Source organism: Vidua macroura, chromosome Z (genome assembly GCF_024509145.1).
Source record: "Vidua macroura isolate BioBank_ID:100142 chromosome Z, ASM2450914v1, whole genome shotgun sequence".
Taxonomy (NCBI): Eukaryota; Metazoa; Chordata; class Aves; order Passeriformes; family Viduidae; genus Vidua; species Vidua macroura.
Genome location: NC_071611.1, coordinates 81,870,276 through 81,894,194, shown reverse-complemented (window position 1 = coordinate 81,894,194; position 23,919 = coordinate 81,870,276). Strand labels below are relative to the sequence as shown.

Genomic DNA, 23,919 nt, shown 5'->3' with positions numbered 1-23,919 from the left:
GGATGAGGCAGGGGTGGAGCGGGGATGGAATCTGGGATGGAACCGGGATGAAGCGGGGATGAGGCAGAGATGGAGCGGGGATGAGGCAGGGGATGAGGCCGGGGATGGAGCGGGGATGGAGCAGGGATGAGGCCGGGGATGGAGCCGGGGATGCAGCGGGGATGAGGCAGGGATGAGGCAGGGATGGAGCGGGGATGAGGCTGGGGATGGAGCGGGGATGAGGCAAGGGATGGAGCGCGGATGGAGCGGCGGCTCCGCCCGCAGCCGCCGCCCCCGCTGCTGTCCCGCCCCCGGAGCTCGGCGCTGCCGTGCCGGGCGTGGAGGGGCTCCGCGGCTCCCCATGGACGGGAACGCTGCCCTGCGGCTCCTGCTGCTGCTCGCCTGCGCCGGGCTCGGCGGCTCCGAGGAGAAAAGCCCCGCGGGGAACAGGTCGGTACCCGGGCGCGGTCGCGGAACGCTGGCGGAGCTGGGCGAGCGCAAGTTTTAAACGCTGTCGTTCGTGGCACGTTCAGAACGCGAGGACATGGCTGTGGTTTCCTTTGCATAAAACACCCCGGGCTAACGCAGAAATTAATTATTTTGAGGCAGTCGGTGCGTTAGAGATGTAACTTTGAAACAATTTTGTGAACGTTGTTTAAAATCGGGCGTTTTCTGTGCGTCCGCCCTAAGTTTAATTTTGCTTTATTGACTCCCATGCTGACTTTCCGTGGTCCCTGGGAAAAGGGAGTTATAAATAATATAACGGCAAGGGTGTGAAAACTCCTCCAAGAAACCCAGGAGCGAAAATGTTCTGCTTGTGTAGAATATTTGAAGCGTGCATTCAATACTGCAAGTGAGTATTAAACTTTAAAAATTACTGGAGATTTGGGTTTATTATTAGTAGTGCTGTTTCACACTCTGATGAAATACAGTGAGCCCAGATCATAGCAGGGGGAAGAGGGGGCTTTGTAGAGCCAAGCGTTAAGAAAGTGAAAACAGCCTGAGATGTGTGAGTTGAATGATGCCCTAAGTCACCGAAAACAAACACAAAACCACAGAACAAACATGCTGTTGAAGGTCGCAGCTGTCAGTAAAATCTGTGCATTTGAGGCAAGAAGGACATGTGGTGATTTGGTTAAGCTTGTATTAAGAGATCTGGTAGCCAGTTACTGATAAATACTACAATATGTTTTCATTAAATAGCTCGCTTGCTGCTCTCCCCTGCCAGTTCTCAGATTTCTTACTGCTCTCCTTACTAAAATTTCACTTCTTTGTCTTTCAATCAGACCAAAATCTGACAGATAACAAGGAGTGGAGCATTACCTGACCTTTATTGCAGTAAATATTAACAGTTGAAGTCATGATCTTGATGCCAGTGAATCAAATGGGAATTTTGCCTCCTTGGGAGTGGGATCGTACCTGCGCAGTGTTACTTTGCTAGAAGTTTTATGAGCTCAGTTTCTCTTTTTTTTTTTGTGTTAAAAATGGAAGCTTGAGTGCCATCTTGCTCTGATCCAGACCTTGTTGGACATCCATTACATTGCAAATCAGCCCCAGTAATCAGTGCTTCGTAAAATATTTATGGAAACCTGTCTCCCTGTGTCAAATCACACATTAAAAAAACAGAAGAGTCGGGGGGGGGGGTGTTGTAGATATTTCTTATTGATAGAACTTACACAGAGGCATGTAAAAGTCAGTGATGTTTTTTGTCAGGGTGTTTCTTAGAACATTAGATGCTCTTTGATGTTTCTCTTTCCTTGAATCTGGTCTCTCCAAACTTACACATTTTTAACATTAATAACTTCACTGAAATTCCTTATGTTGAGTGTCCTTAGGACTACAAGCAGTGCATTGCCCCCAGGTGCTCCTCACCTTTCATAATTTTATTTTTAGTGCGTTTCAGAGGTCACATGTCATTTTCCAATTGGATGTCTCATAAATTAGCTGTGACCAGTTCAGCAGCCAGCGAGGAATTCTGCAGCTGGAGATTATCAGTCTTAGGGAGATGACCCTACAGTAATGGAAGTACAGAAATACTGCTTTTCTAGATGTAGAGTGCCTTTTCCCATCTGTGCAGCTTATCAGAGCAGTGATATGAAGAGTAGAAGTGTGGACAAGGCATGAAAACTGCCTGTGGCCTCCACACTCAACCCCTGCTGAGTGCCAGGATTATTAATGTGGTTATTTGAGGGGGGAAAATGCTGTTTACATGGAGGTCCTCAAGAGCTGGAGTATTTATCAACCTTTGCAGACAAACAAGCCAGACTTGGTTATCTTACGTAGATGGATAATGTCATCTGGTAAGAGGAAATTTACACTTCTTTATACTTATAATCCTATTTAATTGGGTTTTACACAGTGATTAGTCATTCCAGTGCTCTGTATTAGGGCTAATCCAATTTCATGTGGGTTCTTAACATGCTTGGTGTGGTAAATTCAACATAGAACATACGTGCCTGGGTGCATCTGAGAGAGCTGTTTACCAATGGGCAAGGGAAAATATGGCTCATCAAAACATACACCACTTGTGATCAAATGAATTTGAAATTTCAGAGTAAAAGTGGCTGATAAAAAAGTCTCTAACTCAATGTGCTAGAAATTATTTGCTGTGGAGAATGCTCCAGTGCTGGCTGGTTTCTTTTCTCTTATACATGCACTTACCATTTTTATAATCAAAAGGGGATACATATTTTTTAGCGTGTAGCTATTTTCCCTTTTCTCACTTTCAATACTTTGATTTCCATGAGGACGACAGGGCTCTGCTCTGCTGCCTGTGGGTTCCCCAGCTGGCCTTTCGGGTGGAAAAGCTGCTGTTCTGGCAGCAGGGCGGCCCCGGCATGGATCACACCCTGGTGACACCTCAGGGCTGAGTGTCAGAGGCAGGTGACAGAGCTGGTAACGTCCACATCCACCCGTGCCTGCCCCGAAAAAGGGACAGCAGGATGGGACTGTCCCCGCGCGCCAGCGACAGCCCGGCTGTGCCACGGTGACATTGACACGGGGTGATGGATTTCCCTTCCTGCTGGCACTGCATGCCTTCTGCACTGCTAATTAACAGAGTAATTAGCAGGAGGGCCTGGCTGGTCTCGGGGTCTGTCTGTGTGTCGGGATGACCCCAAGAGTGTAAAAGTCCTCATTTCCCAGCCCGTGCAGCCAAAGGAGGAGTCTGAATGTGTAGGATCAGCTTCTCAAGGTTGTTCATTTTCCCTTCTCTAGAACATTCTCTCTCTGCCCTGCCGAGCTCTGTCCAGCAGCTCGGCCATGGCATTCTGTCTGCCCTCAGGGCAGTGTTCACATTTTATACCAAAAACTCCGTGTGCCGTGGTTACAATAACGTGCCAATGTCTGTCATTGATGTTGGACAGTGTGTCTGTGCTTGAAACCAACAGAAAAGTGTCACCAGCACAGCGAGACATGGAGGGCAAGGAGAAGGAGAAGAAGGTCAGGACATGCCCAAATCCCTCCATCTTGTCCCCCTAAACCCCATTCTAAAAAGCCACAAAATTCTACTTTTCCACCCCGTGTTAGTTCAAATATCACACTACTCAAACCCTTGTGGCTTGTAATTCCTCACACAGAGTTGGCAGTTTTTTCCACAGGCTAAAATGGAAGCCACAGGTGGTTTTGACTTCGTGCCAAGGTCCCCGAGCCCCCTGCCAGGGTCTGGAGACAGCCAGAGGGGTGTGCTGGGCTCCCACAGGCTGGAGGCAGCTCCCTCCCGGTGCCTGGCACGGGGCTGAGCGTGTTCACGGTGCCGTGGTGGCTCCCGGGTCACTCTCTGCTCTGCATTCCTCATGAAAACATGAATATTTCACCAGCCGCGCACATTCATCTCTGCTTGAGTGTCTTCATGCTGAAAGCAGAGATGTGACATCTCTCCCGGAGTGGCTGTGCCTTCACGGGGTGTGGAGGATTCATTTTTCTTAATGGGCAGTCGCAAAAACAGAATTAACCTTTCCTCTTCCATACACAGCATAAAAACCTGTCAGGGAATGGAATGAATTGCACCAGTTTTACACCATTCTTCTTACAACCCCAGTGTTTTAGTCCAGGTACCACAGCGTGGTGATTTCCAAGCTGGAGTAAATGGCTATGAGTGCTTAATTATGCATATATGCATATAGAGTTTAATTATGCATATGGAGGGGACCTAAAAGTATAACTAAGCATAACTAGATATATATATATAGCTGCAACGAAGTATAACTAAAGTCAGTATAACTAAATAATGTACATTCATGTCTTTTTGGCGTGCCCTGATTTTGTAGCTAGCATCATGAAAAAAAATGCCCCCCCCCCTCCCAAATTACCTTTTTCAGCCTGAAGGCACGATCTGTCACGAAGAAAGACTGGAAGAGATTAAAAAAGCTGCATCAAACTACAAGACACATGTTCCTAAGTGTAGAACAGCCTGAGAGAGGGTTTTGCTTAAGCAAGGAAACAAGTTTTGGTCCATTGTAGCCACATCTTTTGTTACCTGCTTGTCAAAATCTGAGTATTTCTACCCATCTCTGCTTGCTGTTGGCATGAGCAGCCTCAAGCCCCCTGAAGACCCCAGGCTAGCACTAACCCTGGCACCCAAAAAGCACTGGGAGAAAGAAGACCCACTCTGAAAGTGCTTCTTGAAGCCACTGGGGTTTCAGAGCAGCCACTGAGGACGAAGTTGGCCTCTCCAAATGTAAATAACACCATTGTAAAATGCAGGTGAACGCAGTGGGGAAAAAACGATGATGTTTAGTTCAGAAGGTTGAATGATTTCTTTACTATAACTATGCTATAATGCATTAATTTACTATTTAAAGGAGATACTAAAACTACAAACCTACTTTTATAACTACCAAATGTAACTCACTCACAACTCGTGACCCTCTCTGAGAGCCCAGCCACAGGTGGGTTGGGTTGGATTGGATTGGATTGGATTGGGTTGGATTGGATTGGATTGGGTTGGATTGGCCACCAGGCTCAAACAATCCTCACCAGAATCCAACCAAGCAATCACCCCAGGTAAACAATTCTCCAAGCACATTCCACATGGGAAAACAAGGAGCAGGGATAGAAATTGTTTTCTCTTTCTTTCTCTCCGTATACTTCTATGAAAAATCTTAGAGAGGAGTGTGCTTACCACATAACGCTGCTAGATAAACGCTGAGCAGAGCTGAACTTTCCTGATGTAAGTTCTTTCAGCCTGGCAGCGAGAGGGGTGGGCTTTAGGCTGTCCCATTTATCTGCCCTTGAGGATGCTGTGATGGGAATTAGGTTGGGATCACTCCTTCTGTGTGTCACACAGATCCCCCCCCTGCCCAGACCTCACCAGGGGAGGGTTCACTCTGCTGTCCAAGCACTCCCCAGGGGAGCCAAGCCCTGACTTTGCAATTCCAACAACCTCTGGTGGAATCTGCACGTCAACACTGAGAACTGCTCTAATTCCTAATATTTATACGCCAGCCTCGGCGTAAATAGCACCACAAATTTTTCCTGCTGTGGTGGTTTGGAAAGATGGTAATAAATGGGGCAAGGGAAGGAGATGGAAGTGTATTTCCATGTGCAGCGGAAGGTGAGGCAGGTCTGGAGGTCAGGGTGTGCAGGGTCTGTGGGCTGGTGCTCAGCTGGGAGAGTGGGAATTCTGATGGAAGTCTTGGGAAGGGGACAGAGGCCATCCCAGGAGCACATCGATGCACTGAAAGGGGGATGCAGTCCCAGGGAAGCTGCTGCAATGTGGAAAGTGTTCAGGGACTCATGGAGAGGATTCTGGTCGTGAGTGAGTCCTGGTTTATTGGGCTTTGATCTTTAGGTGTTTGTTGGTGTTTGTGAATCCACTGGGCTTGAGTCTCTAGCCCGGGAAAGCTGATTGTGCTGACACCAGCTGAAGACTTACGCCTAAGAGGAAAAATCAAATGCTGAAAAATGCACGAGCCTGGTAGTTGTCACTTGAGATGTGCCTCACCTGAGCCCAGCCTTGCAGTGACTCCCATGGGATTTGTTATTGCCTGGAACCATCCAGGAGCTGTCTTCACGTGGTGTAAATCTGTGCCTAAGGCATGCCAAGCCCCGGCTTTTGCTCTAAATCCAACGTGTTGCTTCTGATCCTCCCTTGGGAGGGTGGCCTGAGCTCTCCTTCATTCCCCTGCTTGTGCACTGGAATTGGCTCTGTTCCCAACACAAAACTGACATCCCATGGGATGGGACAGCGTGGAAAGGACATGGGAGTGCCTGTCAGGGCTGGTCCAGCTGAGTCATCTCTGAAAATGAGACATTTTCATCCAGGCTACAGCAGCTTCGGGATATTTTGCCCTGCTCTGTGGCCTTCACCAGCCAAGGACCTGAGTTGCCTTTGGAATGTTTTGTGGAGTGAAGCAGCAACAGGAGCTCTCCCCACTGAACTTGCTGCAGACTTTGAATTCAGATGCTGCACAATAAACGTTTTTCTCGTCTCTCCTAGTTCACATGAATTTTCAGATCAAGATTCTCTCCAGAGAACTGGTAAGGCTTTCGGTGGGCTGCATCCCTGGATGCTGGTTCTGTCAGTGTGGCTGTAGAAGATTCATTCCCAGATGTTGGAGGCTCTTCTGTCACATGTTCTGTTAAAGCATAACCCTCTTAAAAAATACCCTTTGAAGGATTTTCCTGTTAAAATAATAATTTGCTGTCCAACTCCGTGATGCAGTGAGGATGTGGAAGGAAAAAGCCTTCACCTTTTTTTTTTAACCAAATGAAAACAGATTTAAGTGCTTGAAGGATGGAGCTGTGAGAGTGCCCATGAAATGATCTGTGCTTGTGAAACTTCACCCTCCTGGCGTGGAGGAGTTGGGATGTCAGGGCATTTGCCACAGCTTCCTCTCTCTGGCAGTGCAGGGAGAAAGCTCCCAGCACGCTTCTGCCAGGCGATTCAGCACACACCCTTTGATGAATTTGCTGCACGAAGAAAAAAAGCAGCTTTTAATGTGTTTGAGATGAATAAATACAGATATAGACTGAATCCTGACATTTTGGGGCACTGGAGTTCCTCCCAGTGAGGGTGACGAGGTGTCCAATGAAAACAAGAGGAACTTTGGTGAACAAGAAAGGTAAATTAGAAGATACACGCAGCGAAGGCAGTACTTCCTGCAAGTCAAGTATTTTCCAAGGCAAAAGCAGTAATTCTGGCACACACATTTTGTGCAGAGGTAATTACTGTTTGCATAAGAATGTGCAACATTTTATAGATGTGTGTTTTTATAAATGTGTCTATAAATGGATGTTTATAATATGCTAATAATGAAATAACACTCCTTCATCTGCAGGTCAGCATTACAGTGGTCGTGTGAAGCCAAAGTTTAATGTCAATCAAGAGGCAATTAAACAGGTAATGCCTGGAGGACTGGATCTGTGAAGTCTTTTCACAGCACATTTAGGTCTTTCAATTCATTTACATTGCTGAATTAAATTGGATTTACTTTGTTTACAAGAAACAGCCAACAGAAACATGTAAAACATTGTGGTACGGTTCTGCCCCACCACTTGTACAAATATTCTCTGCTTTTCTGAGGAGTGCAGTGACACCTCAGGTGCTGTTGCTGGTGCTGGCTGGCCGTGGGTTTGGGACAAAATCCAAACAGAAATCCAATCCAAAATCCAGCATATCCACGTTCTGTGCAGTGGGATTTCACTGCTCTGACCAGTCTTGTTCTCATATCAGCTGGTGCTGAAGGAAGAGCTGAAGCAAAGCTTCAGATTTCAAAAACTGAGCATAAAAGGCTTCCTTACCAAAAGTGATGCATTCCAATGTTAGTAACATGTTGAATAAATCTCTCTCATATGGACTTCTGAGGAGACAGCCTTGTCATTTTCATAAATCCACTCATAGCCACTCAGCACATTTCCTGACCATGATCTTACCTTGCTTTCAGCTTGTTGCTGTCAGTGCTTATTAAATTTAATCCTAAAACATCCTTGTGCCATATGTAAGGTCCAGTATCAAAAGGGATCTTTCAGGGTCTGAGCTGAGAGTTATGATTTGCTAATCTAAACAGCACACACATACACAGAAAAAAAAAAAAAAAAATCTCTCTTTAAGCCAAGAAAAAACCTTGGGGCTTAACTGTGTCCCTTCTGGAGCGTGCTAAGATGCTGTTTATGACTGGGACTCAGAAAACCTTTCCTGTTTTGATGTGAACTTGCAATCATATGACATGGTAAAAACAGTCATGCAGATACTGTGTGCGTTACCCTGTTTGGATAGGACGGAGGTGGTGACTGGAAACCTGAGTGTGAAATTTGAGAATGGCAGTTAAATTCTTCAGCTCTTCCTGAGCCCTAAGTCAAATTGTCTTTTTTTGCTATGACATTTGGCTTATAAGGGATGGCAGTTTTCTGGTGTCTGCAGGGGACAACGGAAGCTGCAGTCCCTGGGTTTTAGCCCTGATTTTGCAAAAGCAGGGATCCCTACTCGATCCACCCCGTTCTGCAGCAGTATTTCCCTGATTTAAAGCCACGGTGAGCCAAGCTGCCTGCAGGTAGGTGTGAACTCAGGCATCTCCCTCACCTGCACGGCTGCCCAGAGTGCTTCCAGCATGGTGGGCTGTGTCCCTGGCACAACCTGAGTCCTTTCCAGTGGGCTGAAGCAATTCTTAGAGGTGCTCTAGAAAGTCTTCAGCTGAGGGGAGGGTGCGTGAAAAACACCAATCACTTGGTTTTTTTTAAAAAATTTTAAAAGTTTATTAGTAATGAAATAGTTAAAAAATAGGAATGAAATTAGAGTAATAAAAATGTGGACAACGAGGATTAGGACACTAGGAGACAATAGAAATCAAAGAATTTCGGATGTCTGGGTGGTTTTGGGCACTGAGCTGCCAAAAACACACCTTGTGAACAAAGGAACAGCCCTTAAAAGCAACAGCCTGTTGCATATTCATATATCTCATACATGGTGCATAAATTCCTTGCAAATTAAGATTTTTTTTTCTGGTTTTTCTCAACTTCTTCCCCTTGGTGGCATCTTCAGGGCTGGGTGAGGCAGGAAGAAGAAGTTAGTTTCTTCTAATTAGGGAGCCATGAATATTTTCCTCTGGAAGATTTAGGTGTCCTGCGGCTGCTATCTCGATGCAAGTACCTCATTCCTTCCTTCCCACGTGCATAGTTTCTGTTTTAGCTACAAAAGCTCTATTGTAACTACAAAACTGCATCTACCATACCATTAAAATGTTAATACAGCACTTCTAATCGATGTAAAATAATACATATAGTGCTCAATTTAATATTTGCGAAAAGCCAGCCACAAAATACGCATTTTTCACAGGGGGCACCTTCTGAGCTGGGGCTGGACGTCCTGTGAGGTGCCATCCCCGTGGTGGGAAGGGGAAGCAGGGGAAATCCCTCTGCTTCCTCAGGCTAGGGCTGCCCTCAGGTATCCTGGCAACTCCTAGAGCCACGTCTTGTGACAGAAATCTCTTGCGTGGTCCCTCCTCAGGCTGTCAGCTACAACTTGAGCAGGGGAGGAGTGTGGGAAGGAGCACCCTGGAGCCACCCTGGGTTCCCCCACAGCCACTGGAGCCCCCTGAACGTCACCGTCAACGGCACCCCCTGCATCCTGTTCTGGGCCAAGAGGATCGTGATCAGGTTGGAGAACCACACCCAGCTGGATTTGACGGAGAGGACGTTTGGAGTCCATGCCACCGTGGACGTTGGGGACTCAAACTGCAGCGAGGACAGCGCCATGTAAGGGGAACTCTGCCCTGCTGGGGGGCACTGGGGCCAGAAAACCACCCTGGGGAGTGCATGTGGTGCCTTTAGAGAGGTTTTAGCTTTTATGGTTTTCAAATCCTGCGCTGCTTTAGGGTATAACTTTAAAGTCCGTAGTCATAGCTGCTTTCTTCACGTTTTGGACAGACAAAACAATCCCTCTGGGCCTGAAACTCGGGGACACCCGACAGCCTCAGGCCCCAAAAGTATAAACAAAAGTGAATTGGGGGGGAGCAAACTGGGGGTGAATGACTTCATCACCTGGAGCTGGAATTGGAGGATGAACCCCTGAAATGCAAAATGGACCAAACTTATAATTGTGTGAAAAACTCGTGAGCATTGTCCACCTTGGGTGCAGCCTCTGAGAGACTTCTGACTGCCCAAGATGCACCTTTTCATTACCTTTAATAAACACCCACTCTATCCTTTTGACTTTGTTCTAGGCAGCCACTCCAAGGCATCAGGAGAGCAGCCCTTGCAGAGGCCCAGGCTTTTTCTGACCATGTCCTGCCCCGCAGGCAGCAGGGCTTTTGTACTTTAAGCCCAGCCTGTCCTGGACACTCCTATTCAGTTGTTCCAGTGGGGTAGTCCCTCCCGGGGGCAGCCAGCCTTGCTCTCAGTGCCCCTGGGGCTGAAGCTGTTGGTCAGTTTTACCTCCAGCTGTTTTACACAGCTGCTTGTGGGGTTAGAGAGGGGATCCTGTGCTGAATGTGGGTATTAGATGCTGCGCATGACTGATTTTCCCTTCATGGTGCGTGTGCCACTGATGCCTTTTTGGGGCTCCCCACAAACGGAGGCATGACAAAATGAAGGGAATTAAAAGTGGTTATATTTACTGAAGGGCCTTCAGGTAGATTTTGGGCAGGCAAAGCCCCTCCCCAGGGGCTACACCTAAAAATGGACCACGGGTCACGGGTTTTCACAATTTATAGTAATTGTGAAATTGTTTTTATAATTGTTTTATAGTTGTTTTTATAAGTTTGGTCCCTTTGCCCATTGGGGGTTAATCCTCCAATTACAGCTTCAGCTAATGAAGTCATTCACCCCAAGTTTCTCCTCACAACTCACTTTGGTTTGCATTTCTGGGCCCTGAGGCAGTGAGGTGTCCTTGATTGCCAGGCCTGGACAGGAATTGTTGTGTCTGCCCAAAATGGGACAGCAGCAGCTGACACTGAATGTGGAGCTTAGAGTTATACACTAAAGAGCTGCAGGACTACAAATATATGAAAATTATAAAAGCTAAAATCCTAGGGCATCACCAGCAGTGCTGCACAGGGTGCAGGTGTATATTTTTGGATGGTCACCCCAAATCCCAGGCTGGGATCCTTGAGGTGCTGGAGACAAAGAGTGGGCTCATCACAGGTTGGCCTGTGGCACTGGAGTGTCTGAAAACCTGAGCTTTAGTTTCTGAGTCATTAATTTCTTCAGTATCAACAGCATTTAGCAGTTTTGCTTAGTGTTTCTCACCCTGAGTGAGAAGCATTCAGCAAAATTTTGCTTTTTATGCTTCTCACCCTGGGTGGGAGCTGAACACGAGCCCCACTGCATCCAAAATCCTCCAGTGCCTTGGCTGTTCTAGGAAGGCAGGTGGTATTTTTTGGCTTCCTTTGCCACGTGCCTGATTGCTTCTCTCCCCCCCAGGCAGTGTGCTCACACCAGATTCCACTCTGGCAGGCCTAAAAATCCTAATTGAACATCAGCACTGATTCTACCCCATAAAAGGAATTTACATTGACACACGCAGCAATAAAAATGACATGAGCAAACCCAGCAGTTTCACTTGTCTCCTGCACAACATTTTACCTGTATGTTCTAAATGTGTTTTCACTCAAAAATAGGTGTTACCTCTTTGTGATTGTGCAGCACAAGGTGCACAGACATTTTAGTGAGGTCACCGGAAAGCTAAAAGTGAAACTGGAAAAGAACCCAGCATCACAATATTCAACAAGGCAGTTTGAATATTACATCATCAGCATGTGAACTTATCCAGCACTCTTTTGACAGGCAGAGGAAGAGAATGGAATAAGCTTACGTTAAAAATAAAAGAGTGATTACAAACATTCCTCCCTCTCTTATGGCCTACAATTTGAAAATAATCTTAGTGTGATTAGTAAATATTTTAACCTAACAGAAAATAAACTAAGGCAAAATTAAGTGTTTCAAAACACAGAGAATGGTATCAGATATAATAATCCAAGCTGAATTTTTTTGTTTTTTAGTTGAATGGCACATTTGCCTATGTCTAATCCTCAACTATCTCTGACTTCCCTTTTTAATAAAGCAAGGGATGGTCTGGATTCAGTGTCCTGTCTTAGAGGACCAGTGTTACCCAAGAAGTCTAGGTCACCTATGAAATTGTGGGGCTGGCTGTTTTTTTTCTTTGATTTTTTTTTTTTTTTTTTTTAATATTGTTGGTTTTTGGTTTGGTTTGGTTTAGTTTTCTCAAGTATTCTTCAGCTTTAATTTTGGAGGCCTTTCAGAACCTGCATGCTTTCACTATGCTTTCTTTTTGTCTCACTTGAACAATCGGAATCTCCATGCAGGTTTTAAGGGGCAAAACATCACTTTTAACATCACTGAATATATTCAGCCTAATCATGTATTGCATTAATTAACCTGGTGGGGCCTTTCACTTTGTTGAACCTCAGGTGCCCAAGGCTGCTGCAGGTGAACAGCCTCACAACCAGGGCATTTGTGAGGCTCCCACGAAGGAATGTGGAAATCTGAGCTCTCACCTCTGCTTTCTTTCATGCTCTGATATTTAAAAACATGAGGACAAGGTGTCTGTTTACACTTTCTAATGACAGGCAGGGGTGGTGCTTGACTGAGATGTCCTGGCTGGAGGAGAACAGACATCCACTGAGCCTCATTGTCAGCTAAGGTGGGAAGCATTGGGATTGAGTTGTGTTGGAAGCTAAACATGGATTTCTATTCTTTCCAGGTAGTCTGGGCCTCATTCCAATTAACAGGTGAACGAGTATATTTCACTGGAGGAAGACTTAATCCTTTCAGGTTTTTTTTCCCCACTGACTTTAAGGGTAGACTGAGCAAAAAATTCCATGTATAACTGAGCTTGATCTTTTGTAGTACTTTTTTCTCTGAAGATCTCTGATTTTTTTTTTCCTAGCCTGATGTTACTTGCTTTTTGACCTAGGCTTTCCCTGAAGTTTGGTGACATTGGCAGTCTAAAGGGACTTGTTATCAGGTAAGTTTATATAATAAAATCCTTACCAGATAATAACATGGTAACATACATTTGTTATGCGGTTGCTTGGGGAATTAAAGAGAATTAATTTAAGCAAAAAATAATGTGAGAGAAACTCTTGTGTAACTGGAACACCTGCATTCAGCATGTCTGTCACCTGACTTGTTTTATTAAGGCATTTTTTCCTTCTACGTTGAGTTTTCTACTCATGGAAAAGTTTGGGCCATCTCTTTTGTGTAGAATTGTCCCACGTCTGAGATTTTAGCTGAAACTTGATAATTCACTGTGGTCTGGGCACCAGACTGTGACCTACTTTATGTTTGCTTCTTGGTGATAGAAGAGAGCCGCATTTCTTGCTAAGTGACTTTCCATACGCCGGGTGCAGGTACACTGCCGGTGTTGCATTCGTATTTTCCCCAGTAATTAGGCAAAATCCCCTCATATTCTTATTGCTTGGTGGGAGAAACCAGACTGCTTCAGCTGCCACAGCAAGCAACCTCAAACCACAGAACCCCCGGGTATCTGGGGCTGGAAGGGACCCGTGGAGATTGAAAGGCCCGAGGATGAGGAGGCGTGGTGTGCAGAGTCTGTTGCTGAAGTCCAGAGCAACAGCTGTCCCCGCTCCTTCCGTGGTGGCAGCACCAGGGCTCTCTGTCTCTCTACTGCTCTGCTGCTCAGAGCCTAATATAGTCTGTTCCTTCTTAGGTGATGGCAACAGTTAAAAGTCAATCAGGGGATGTGTTTCCCTCTTCCTCAGCTAGGGCATTTGCCTAGACTCCTCTACTGTGTTCAGTTTTTGATTTATATTCTTTTTTCCCCTCCTAAAAATACTCCCATGATCCTAAAGGGTTTCTATTTGCATGTTAGTCTCAGAGTGGCAGCGTGGAGGGGTGGGAGGCCGGTTGTCCCCAGGTAGTTTAGAGAAAAGAAACAGAGCAATTAGCTAATTAGCATTTCAATATCGGTACCTAGCTAGAGTTAGTAGTTTTCTTTTAGTGTTGCCATGGGAACTAGGAAGGCCCGCGTCTCTGGGGAACACCTGGAAACTGTTCATAACAGGGATGATCCGGTGCGATTCCCCTTGCACAGAAACCGGGGCTGGCATGGCTCCACACAGGGACACTCCAGGCCCTCCCTGGGCAGCTGTTCCAGGGCTCTGCCACTCTCTGTGGAGAGCTGTCCCTCCCCTTCCCAGGCTCCAGGGAAGGCTCATTCTGGCACAAGCTGGTCGCGCCAACGAGCCTTTGCGGAGCCGTTCAGCGCGCGGACTCGACACCTGCAATCCGCTGACTGATTTCCTTGCTCCCCTCTGCTCCGCCGCGGCGCTCCCCAGGCTGTTGTTAACCGCCAGCTACTACCAGCTGTCTGTGCAGAGCTGGTTCAGCCTGCACAGGCTGCAGCTGCTCTACAACCACTCCGTGCAGGCGACGTTCAACGCCACGGGGATCCACGCGCCCGCCACCCACTCCTTCCGCTGCGAGCGCGTCAGCAGCCTGCAGAGACACGACGCCCTGCTGGTGCCCAGCTCTGCCGACGACCTCTCCCAGCTCTGGGAGGTCACCTTCATCGACTTCCAGGTGATGCCATGGATTTCAGCCAGGTGGATCCCATGGATGGGTTGAGGGGAGGTTTTGCCCTTCTGTGCCGGGGAAGGGCGGTCGACTTCCATGCACAGTTTACACTTGTGCCTCACCTGTGATGTTCTTTGGGGCTACCTAAAAACAGAGGGGAGGCAAGGTTAAGAGAATAAAAAGCAGTTATATTTATTGAAGGGCTTTCAGGTAGATTTCAGGCAGGCAAAGCCCTCCCAGTGGCTACACCCAAAAATGGACAATGGGTTTTCACACTTTTATAAGTTTGGTCCATTTGCACATTGGGGGTTGATCTAACAATTACAGCTTCAGCTAATGAAGTCATTTAGCCCAAGTTTCTCTCCCTCAAGTCCCTTTTGTTTGCATTTCTGGGCCCTGAGGCAGTGAGGTGTCCTTGATTGCGAGGCCTGGAGAGGAATTGTTGTGTCTGCCCAAAATGGGACAGCAGCAGCTGACACTGAATGTGGAGCTTAGAGTTATACACTAAAGAACACATGGAAATTATAAAAGCTAAAATCCTAAGGCATCACATGGAGCACAAAATAGAAACTAAGATTTTTCCTGTCCAAGGCAGTTAAAGGCTGTTTTTTGTAGTCTTTCTGCTTGTGTTCCCTCTAGTGGTGAGTGAATTTGATTTCTTGTCATTGCATTGTTTTGAGCTGGGCTCTCACACTCAGCACCAGTAACAGCACCACACGCCCAGGCATGGGATTCATCTCACTTCACTTTTGATGGCTAGGAATTTTAACCTTGTGCCCTGATTATAGTCACCCCAGCCTGCCTCTAAAGCCACTGGATAATTCCCCTGACCCATCTTAAGTCCTTATTTTAGGATGAGATTAATAATCTTCTGAAAGTGCCAATTCTTCTGCGTTTGACAATGAGGGAGCCTAAGATGGCAGGACTAGTGTCTTGCATTTAGATACCTGAGTCAGAGGGCACAAAGAACTGAAAAAGGAATGGAAAAAGCTTTTGTCACTGTGTGAAAAATGTCCACGGACTGATTTAGTGGAGCAGACAGTCAATTCCCTGCATGCCAGAGTGCTAAAATCCACATTAGAACTGAAGCCACGAATAAAACTTGTTGGTGTTTTCCATAGCTGGGTGCATCTTCCTCTAGTTTAGCTGGTTTGCTGCCACATGCCACCCCTGTGGAACTGGTGAGAAAAATCTTGTCCTAGGGCAGGCACTTGAGAATCTTTCCTGCTTTGTCATGTTGCAGTTTGTGCAGTCTGAGGCAAAAACTCTGGAGACTGTCAGCAAGTGATGCTGAAGATGCACAGTTAACATGAAAGGTACCATGCTTGCAATTAAATATTTCTGAGCCACCAAGAGTGAGCATGGAGGGTTCTGTTTGAGGCACAGCTGCAAATCCTTTGGGCAGGAGAGTGGAGGGGATTAGAAGAGCTGGCACTTTCAGAAGACTGACCTGGATAAACTCTGAGCGTTAGCTCCAGCTACCAGTGGGAGACACAAATTTGTGCAGGTGTTAAATCAGAAATTTTTACTGCCAGCAGGAGCAAGTTAATGAAACACCCAGTACTTTATTTAACACGATCCCTCTTGTTCTCTCTGTAGATTCAGGGTTTCAACATCCAAGAAGGACATTTTGCCTACGCCAGAGACTGTGCATCCTTCCTCTCCCCAGCAATCCTGATGGGATTGGTGATGTCCCTGATTCTGCTGCTGGTCCTGGCCTATGCTCTGCACATGCTCATCCACCTGAAATCCCTCGACAGGCACTACGAGTGCAAAGCTTCTGCTGCCTATTTTGCACAGATGAAGGACAGTGACATGGGAGATGAGAAGGAGCCACTGAGAAACAGTGGGAACGAGTCCTACGAGCTCAGGAACCAGCAGTTTGGTAAAATCTATATTTAGCAGCGTGTATGTGTCTCAGAGAAACAAGAGGTGTTTTCTTCTGCTGGCACTGTTGTGTGTAGTCTGTGCAGATTTTTGTTTTTTACCAGCTGATGAAAGGAAAAATTTGTATAGCAAACAGATTGTTTAGCCAGTTATTCACTGATAATCATCTCAAAGATGCCTTGGGAAAGAAGGTGAGAAAAAAAAAAATTCCATTGTGAGTTAGAGATATTCGTGTTGTGGGACTTTATTCCTGTAGCAAAAAGCCAAATTGCATAGCTCTTCATCCAGCTTACCAAGTCTTGAAGAGAGAATCTGTAATGGACACTTTGAAATTAAATAAAGGTTAAAAAACCCCCCAAACCAAACTCTTTGCGTATTCTTTCAGAAGGCAAGATTTCCCCCCATTTTATATTTGCTCTGTGTCCTGACAAAACAGCATCAGTTTCTTTCTCAGGATGTGTTTTCCTTTTATTTCCCAAATCAAACCTCTTCCTTTTTGTCCCCATAAACTCCTTTTCCTACTCTGGAATCTTCAGGGCCACTTCAGGTGTGTTTTTATGTACTGCACAGATGAGACAGTGGCTGCAGGACAGCAGCACCCTGGTGCTTTCCTGTGTCTAAGCTGGAGATTTATCCCGAGGATCTGATGGGAAAACACCAGACATCTGCTCACAAAGGCTTACCCTCAACTCCCCGGCTCAGCTCCGTGCCAGGAGATGGATTATGAGCATTATGTTCTGTAATTCCAGGTAAATTTCTTTTCTACCAAATCCCATCAGTCTCCCTCGGGACTTGTACCTGAGTGGAGAATGCCAGATGGAAAATATATATATAAACAGAGAGGTGGAGGCTGCCAGCAGTGAAAAGGACGCTGCGCTATGATTTTCACTGCTGCTTCTGAGAGTTTAGGATAATGCCATCCCACTCATCCTTTCTTCTGTTAGGGGCAAAGTTTGGGAACTCCAAATTAGCCATAATTTGGCCCTGATTTCAAGCAAGTAGGAACACAGCGATGTTCTTAGCACTGCAGTGCTTTTATGTGACAAATAATGGAAACCACAGCATGATAGAAAATCAATCAAAACCAGATCTGCAAGCAAATGGCTTTTTAAAATTTTAGATTACAGAATTAATTAGTTGTTTGAAGCTTTTGCAAATGGTGCTGCAGTGGTCTTTAGACACCTTGAGAGATGTCCACATGTGTTCTGTTCATTAGTACAGGTGACACACAGATTATATGTGGAGTCCTCGGAGATTAGTTCATCTAGGAAGGCACTTCAGAGGGGAAAAAAATATATCTTTGACACATTATCAGGTGTAATAGACAGGCATTTGAGGACTTGCCAAGGCTGCCCGTGGCCAGCTGCTGCCAAACTTTTATCTTTTCCATGAAGGGAGCAAGCAAAAGCATGAATGTCTGAGTGGGGCTGGCAGGAGAAGGTGAGAATTAAACCCTGCCCAGGCTGGTCCCCTGCCCTGCACACAGAGGTGGCTGATGCTGGGCAGAGCTCAGGCTGCCAGTGCCAAACAGGAGACGTTGTTGCATCCCGGGTTTGGGTTCAGATTAGGGGTTCTATCTGTGTTAGCTAGCCGAGTTCTGTGTACCCCCGTGCACCCCACGTGTTTCCCCCGCCGCGGTGGTCGGCTCCGGGTCTCTTACCACTGGAGCCCGCCCTGCCACTCCTGTAACCAACCCCCTGCCCACTCCTGAGAATTCTCTGTTGGTCACCCCGTTCCTACGACCCCATTCGCCCCGGAGCCCCGTGTCCTCCCCTGCCGTGTTCCCGTTGGTCACCGTGGTCCACATCACCGCCACGGTGCCTGTCCCTGAAAATAAACTTCAAGGGATTTAGAGATTTTAGAGGAGCTAAGATTTTAGTTAGGGATAAGCCTTACTAGAGTCAATTAAAATAAATGAGTATGCCTTGATGAAGTTTAAGAGTTAGGAGTTAACTAATAATTGATTGCTTGTTGACACGATGTTTAGTTAGCTGGGTTTATAATGGAGAATATAGAAACTGACAAATAGCTTTTAGGAACATGAGACAATTGTGGGCCTCCTCTGCTCTGAAACCAACTGAAGACGAGGAATGGGAGTTCTACCAAGGTTCATTTGTCATATTTGCATTGAAAAGGTAGAAAGGTCAGAGTGAGGAAGACTTCATTTACTTCCTCATTTTGGGACCCCTCCCCATGAAAGGGACCACCGACCCATTTCAAGGAACAAACTACGCATGCTTAATAGCTTTGGGAATGATTAGCACACGAAGCGAGGAATGGGATGTACCAAAATGATGAATATGTGTTTGTATTTTGGGTATTCAATTCTGGTGTGGATAAAAGGACTCTGTAATCATTGGAAAGGTGCGGTGTGCATTTGGGAGCTATCCCGCACGCTGCCCAGCACCGCAATGAACATACACTTTCTAACTTTAAACTGTTAGAGAGTTTTTGTCCATCACAGTTGGACATCGGTACTAGATCAATATCCATATTTATTTTATAAATCATCCCCACTGGGCGAGGAGGGCTCCTGCCCTCCCTGTCCCACCCCCTATATCATCCCGTGCCATCCCGGTCCCAGCTCCATTTTCGCCCACGCGGAGTTGGGAGCGGTTTGTGGCCATTAAAGCCTTCCAGCCGCCACGTGGATGGATTTGGACAATTCCCTTGCCTCTTTATTTCTTCCCTCGTGCCGACAGCAAAGCGCGGCCAGTCCGCCCCGGTGCGTGGCAGGAGAAGCTCCCGGGAATCACGATGAGCGCCGGCCACGCCAAGAAGCAGAGGCGCCCAAACCGGGCACTCCGGAGCCGGGCGGGGCTGAGAAAAATAATGCATTGTCGCAAGATGTCCCCTGTGCTCTGGAGAGCCGGGCTGTCCTGCCTGGGGCTGAGAAAACAAAACCTGGCGCTGCTCAGAGGCAGCCTGACTGTTAAATTCGGTGTGAAAACCTCACCTGGCTGAGCTGGGCTTCCCAAACCCTGGTTCCTGCACAGGGGAGCCTCTTCCTCCCACAGAGGTCATTTCTCCTCCTGGCTGGTGTCTGATGGTGCTGCCAGGATAGTTCTGACCTGATAATTCATTTCCTTGCATGGTTTAAATGGGCAAATCAACACCGTTGCTGTGAGAAGGTTGTACAAGACTGAGATTGGGAATGAGGGAATTTCCCTCTGGTCCTGTCCCTCACTCCTCATCCCCTTTTCCAACCCAGCTGTGTTCCCTTTGCTTTTCCTTGGTTTTCAGGGCAAATATCTGCTGGCTTAGTGCTCGAGATGCTCAGCACTGCAAATCTCTAGCATGTGCCAGGCCAGATTTTGTGATGCAGAATTTCAAGGCTTTTGTGTGTGTGTGTGTGTGTGTGTGTATGTCCCTCCCAGCGCCACCTGAAAAAGAGACAATAATTAGTGCCTGAAAACTTAAAAGGAAAACTTCAGAAGTAAAAGACAATGTGGATAAAAATGAAAAAAAAAAAAAAAGAAAAAGAAAAAAAAAATTATTTCAGTTTATCAGCTTTCTCTAACCCATGGCGCGACTGGGATGTCCTGGGGAAAGGAGTACACACAGTAGTTATCTCTGCTGTGACGTTTCTGTGTTGCAGCTGGCAGTGCCAGGTAATTCTCCTCTGCCAGGTAGCTCCTGTGTCATCACAGTTCTACTCAAATGACAGAAGAATTTAGAAAGGATAAATACACTAATTGAATTAGACAGGAAATGCATTGTTGGTCACAGGACTGGAAGGATGAGCCATGTATTTGTAAAAAGTTAATGATGCTTTGGTGGAAAAAGGAAAAAAAAAAATCATCTTAATTGCAGTTTCTGTTTCCTGGTGCCACGTATAAAAGCAAGCAGCATGGCTGAAAAACACAAAAATGTGTATTCTTACATTCCCCTGTGAGCCAAACAATCCTTATCAAATGCACATTTTGGGACAACAGAGACATTCCATTGCCTTGGTCCTGAAACAGGAAAATTCAAGCTATAATTATTTGTGTTCTACAGAAATAAGGTGCAGTGGCACTAACAGACTGGTTTATAAAATTTAAGCTTTTTTCCCACATGCATAATTCCATTTCTGCATGAGAACACCTCAGGCTTTCCAACGTACATGTGTTCACTCAAACAAAAACCTCACAGCATCTTTTCAAATCTGATTCTGTGTTCCAAATTCAGGGTCCCACTCACTCCCACTCAGAGCTGAAAGGAAAAGTCTCGCTTCCTTTAACTCAAACAGGATAAATTTCACAGACTGTGATAATGCTGAATTGAGCAAATGAAAACATTTGTTCTTCATACATTTCACCTGCAGTAGTTGAAATGCTCTGTAATTGCCCCTTGCCCCAATATTTGGCAATTTCACATTGGTAGGAAACTGGATTTTTAGGAAGCACATCAAGCACTGTTGCTTGAACTGAAGTGGTGGATTAATTAAAAACGCACAAGGAATAATCAGAGCTGTTGTCACTGTAAAGGCAGGGAGACCAACCATGAGGCCACCAGCTGGCAAGTAACACTGAGCTCCAGGGAGCCAGGAGAAATAGATTTATTTCATCCCTTCAGCATTTTTAAATGGTGGCATTTCCCTCTCATCCTTGAAACACCGATTTTTTTGCCACAGCAGCTTTGCTGTTTTCCTTTTGAATTAAGGATTTCCAAGGAGCTGTGTGCAACTTCTCATTTCAGGAACTTTCCCCAGGAGCTCAGAGGGCATTTTCAGGGTGTTCTTCACCGTTATTGAACACCTCCTGAGGTGCTCTCCACCTCCAGTAAGCCTTTTGACATGGCATTTAACTGGTGCGAGATAGGCCTGAAATCTGAGTTAATGGTTCTTAGGTCACCCCTTAATTTGTTCACTGTAACAATGCAGTAAATCAATACAAAATTTGATGTTATAGGGCAAAACCTATACAAAATTGGGAGAAAGTGCTCAATTTTAAATATATATATTTGCACTTAAAATAAAAATTATATATGTATATATTTATATTATACATATTTATCTTACATATAAATTTATTTACATAAAGTATATATACATAAAGTATATATATATAAAGTATATATAAATAAATTATAGAAAATAAATATATATTTTATATATCTTTATATTTATATATTTTAATATATATTTATATTTATAGGTATATTTATGCTTGTTTATATTTATATTTAAATTTTTTTAATTTAAATTTTAATTTTTTTTTAATATTTTTTTCTCCTTCAAGCTGATAACTTATCATAAATCAGAAATTGCAACTTGCTTCTCCTCAGTCAGTAGTGTAAATTTACTCATGACTCACATTATGTTTAAAGCCTAAGAAAGAGTTTCAGCTCCTGAAAAATTTGGAACAGCCTTCCTGAACACTTTGCAGCTACGTCTGAGTGCTTTTTCTGGGTGAGTTTTTAAGGTTGTGGTACATCAGCATGCTCTGTGTTGGCTGCCTCAGTATCTGAATTGGTTATTGCAAATAATTGCCCGTTTGTAGGTAACTGCTTGGGAATATGAAGGAAAATTCACTTGGGATGGAAGCTGGAAAAGGAAGTTTTCCAGCTAAATGAAGCAACAATTTTTGTTTGGCCCCATGATGTCCCTTACACCATCGAGAGCCTCCCAGGTGTCCTGGAGCCAGTCTACAGCATTTTCTGCCATTTCTGCATGGCTGCAGTGGAAAGAATTCGTTATCAGTCCCCTCTCATTAAAAAAAAAAAAAAAAAAACAAAAAAAAACAAAACCAAAACCAAAAAAACCCCAAAAAACCAAAAACAAACCAAACAAACCAACAAAAAAACCGCAAATAACCAAAACAAAAGAGCAACCATAAACCTCCAAACCCCACCCTGCCCAAACCAAAACCACACACACACAAAAAAAAAACTGAATCCAAATTTTTCTGCTCTGGACATGGTTTCTCATTGTTTTCTTCAAGCCAAAGCTGGTCTTTCCAGTGGAAAGGAATTTGCAGCATTTTATCTCATCAACAATGAGCAGGTTTTTTACTCCCAGCTGCAGTTTTCTGTCACAAAATATCAGTCAAGGCTCTTCAAGAGACTGAAAAGCTCTGGTTCCAGTTGCACCAAAACTGCACAGATGTGGAGCCTGAGAGAAAGGGACAGTTTTAACTTCGGTTCTTTAAAAACCCCACATTCAACCACTCTGCAAACACAGCCTGTGAAATGGAGTATGGGGTCATGACAAATCCTGCCCCAATCAGCAAAATTAATTTAAACCCGTTCCCAAATGAGCACATCCTCAGTCTTAATGTTCTTCCTTTTCAGATCCGTCTCAATTGGCTAGAGGTACAGCACAAGAAAAAAATCTTACATCCCTTCTGTATCAGGGCTGTCGCCTTTGGTGCCACCTGGGAATTTTCAGGGGTTGAAATGGTTTGCATAAACTCAGTTACAGCGAAACTCATGGTCTGCCACGGCCCCTTGGGATTGTTGTCCCCAAAATACGCCATGCAGCCCCTGGAATTTTGCACAACTCTGCAGGGAAAATCAAAAAGGTGCAGAATTACACATATAACCTTGCTGCAGAGTTGGGAAGATTAATGGGTCACCAGCAGAGGGGAAATTATAGTGTAAACCTCTCCAAAGGCAGGTTCTTCATGTCATTAAAGTGATCAGGGAATCTTCAGTTCTCCTGAAAATCTGCTTAGTGAATGACATAAATCCCTGGTAGCAATTTGTGTGGAAGTAGCTGGAGCATCATTCTCCAGTACTGCCTGAGTATGTTTGGTTCTGTTCCTCTGGCTGACTGCCAGGAAGACATTTCTAGGCCACGTTATAATATTTTCTTTTTGTTGTTCTTTGTCCTACAGAACTAATTTTAGGGGGAACTTTATGTGCAAGCCGTGCAGGATCTAGGCTTGACACTGTGACCTCACTAATTTCTCTTTTAATCCTTCCAAACTGTGAAGTGAGTTACAATTATTAGAGGTTTGTTGTGTTGGTTTTTTTTGTGGGTTTTTTTTTTTTTTTTTTTGTTTTGTTTTTGTGTTTTTTTTTTTTTTTTTTGTGTGTTTTTTTTTTTTTTGGTGGTCCTTCAAGAGGCCTGAATTATTCTAACAACGTCTCAATTAATCTGAATTAGTAAAATCTCATTGCCTCCAGGACACACTGGGAAGAACGGCTGGGCATTTTGAAGGAAATGCGGGGAATAATTGAAAGATGAATTATGGAGAATGAAAGCCCCATAAGCAGAACCTACCCAGCCTTAGAGAGAAGCTTTGCTTGGTTGGGATTAACTCCTTGGTGTGCTGAATCAGGCCCTCAGCTGGTGTGTAAACCCTTTTAGATGCTGTGTGTGCTGCTTTGCCTTATTTATTCCTACCACTTCTGGCCACGTTCTGAACACAGGAATCTGACTGAAATGTTGCTATTGGACACAAAGTAAGTATATAAATGCTTGGTAAGTTTAAACGTTAAAAAAGAGTGTTTTATTCGAGTATCTGATATTTATAGAATTCTAGGGGTGACTGTGGATTGGAAGACGGAATTTCTACCTCTTTACCTACACTGGTCAAATCAACAGTTTATCAATTCTCTCTTCTTACAAAGAAG

At 45.1% G+C, this 23,919-nt stretch overlaps 1 protein-coding gene across 1 annotated transcript; it reads left to right on the top strand.

Moving 5' to 3' along the window:
• Positions 1–297: 297 nt before the first annotated feature.
• Positions 298–16,704, top strand: LOC128822010 (V-type proton ATPase subunit S1-like protein). The gene is made up of 7 exons (XM_054003482.1): positions 298–429; positions 6,419–6,459; positions 7,260–7,321; positions 9,425–9,672; positions 12,851–12,901; positions 14,235–14,478; positions 16,072–16,704. The coding sequence occupies exons 1-7, from the start codon at positions 341–343 to the stop codon at positions 16,372–16,374; spliced, it is 1,038 nt and encodes a 345-aa protein (XP_053859457.1). The 5' UTR covers positions 298–340; the 3' UTR covers positions 16,375–16,704.
• The last annotated feature ends 7,215 nt before the right edge of the window (positions 16,705–23,919 follow it).

Coding starts and splice junctions, on each gene's coding strand:
- LOC128822010 (XM_054003482.1), top strand. CDS start 341: ATGGACGGGAACGCTGCCCTGCGGCTCCTGCTGCTGCTCGCCTGCGCC. Junction 9,673..12,850: donor TGCAGCGAGGACAGCGCCAT/GTAAGGGGAACT, acceptor TTTTTGACCTAG/GCTTTCCCTGAAGTTTGGTG. Junction 14,479..16,071: donor TCACCTTCATCGACTTCCAG/GTGATGCCATGG, acceptor TTCTCTCTGTAG/ATTCAGGGTTTCAACATCCA.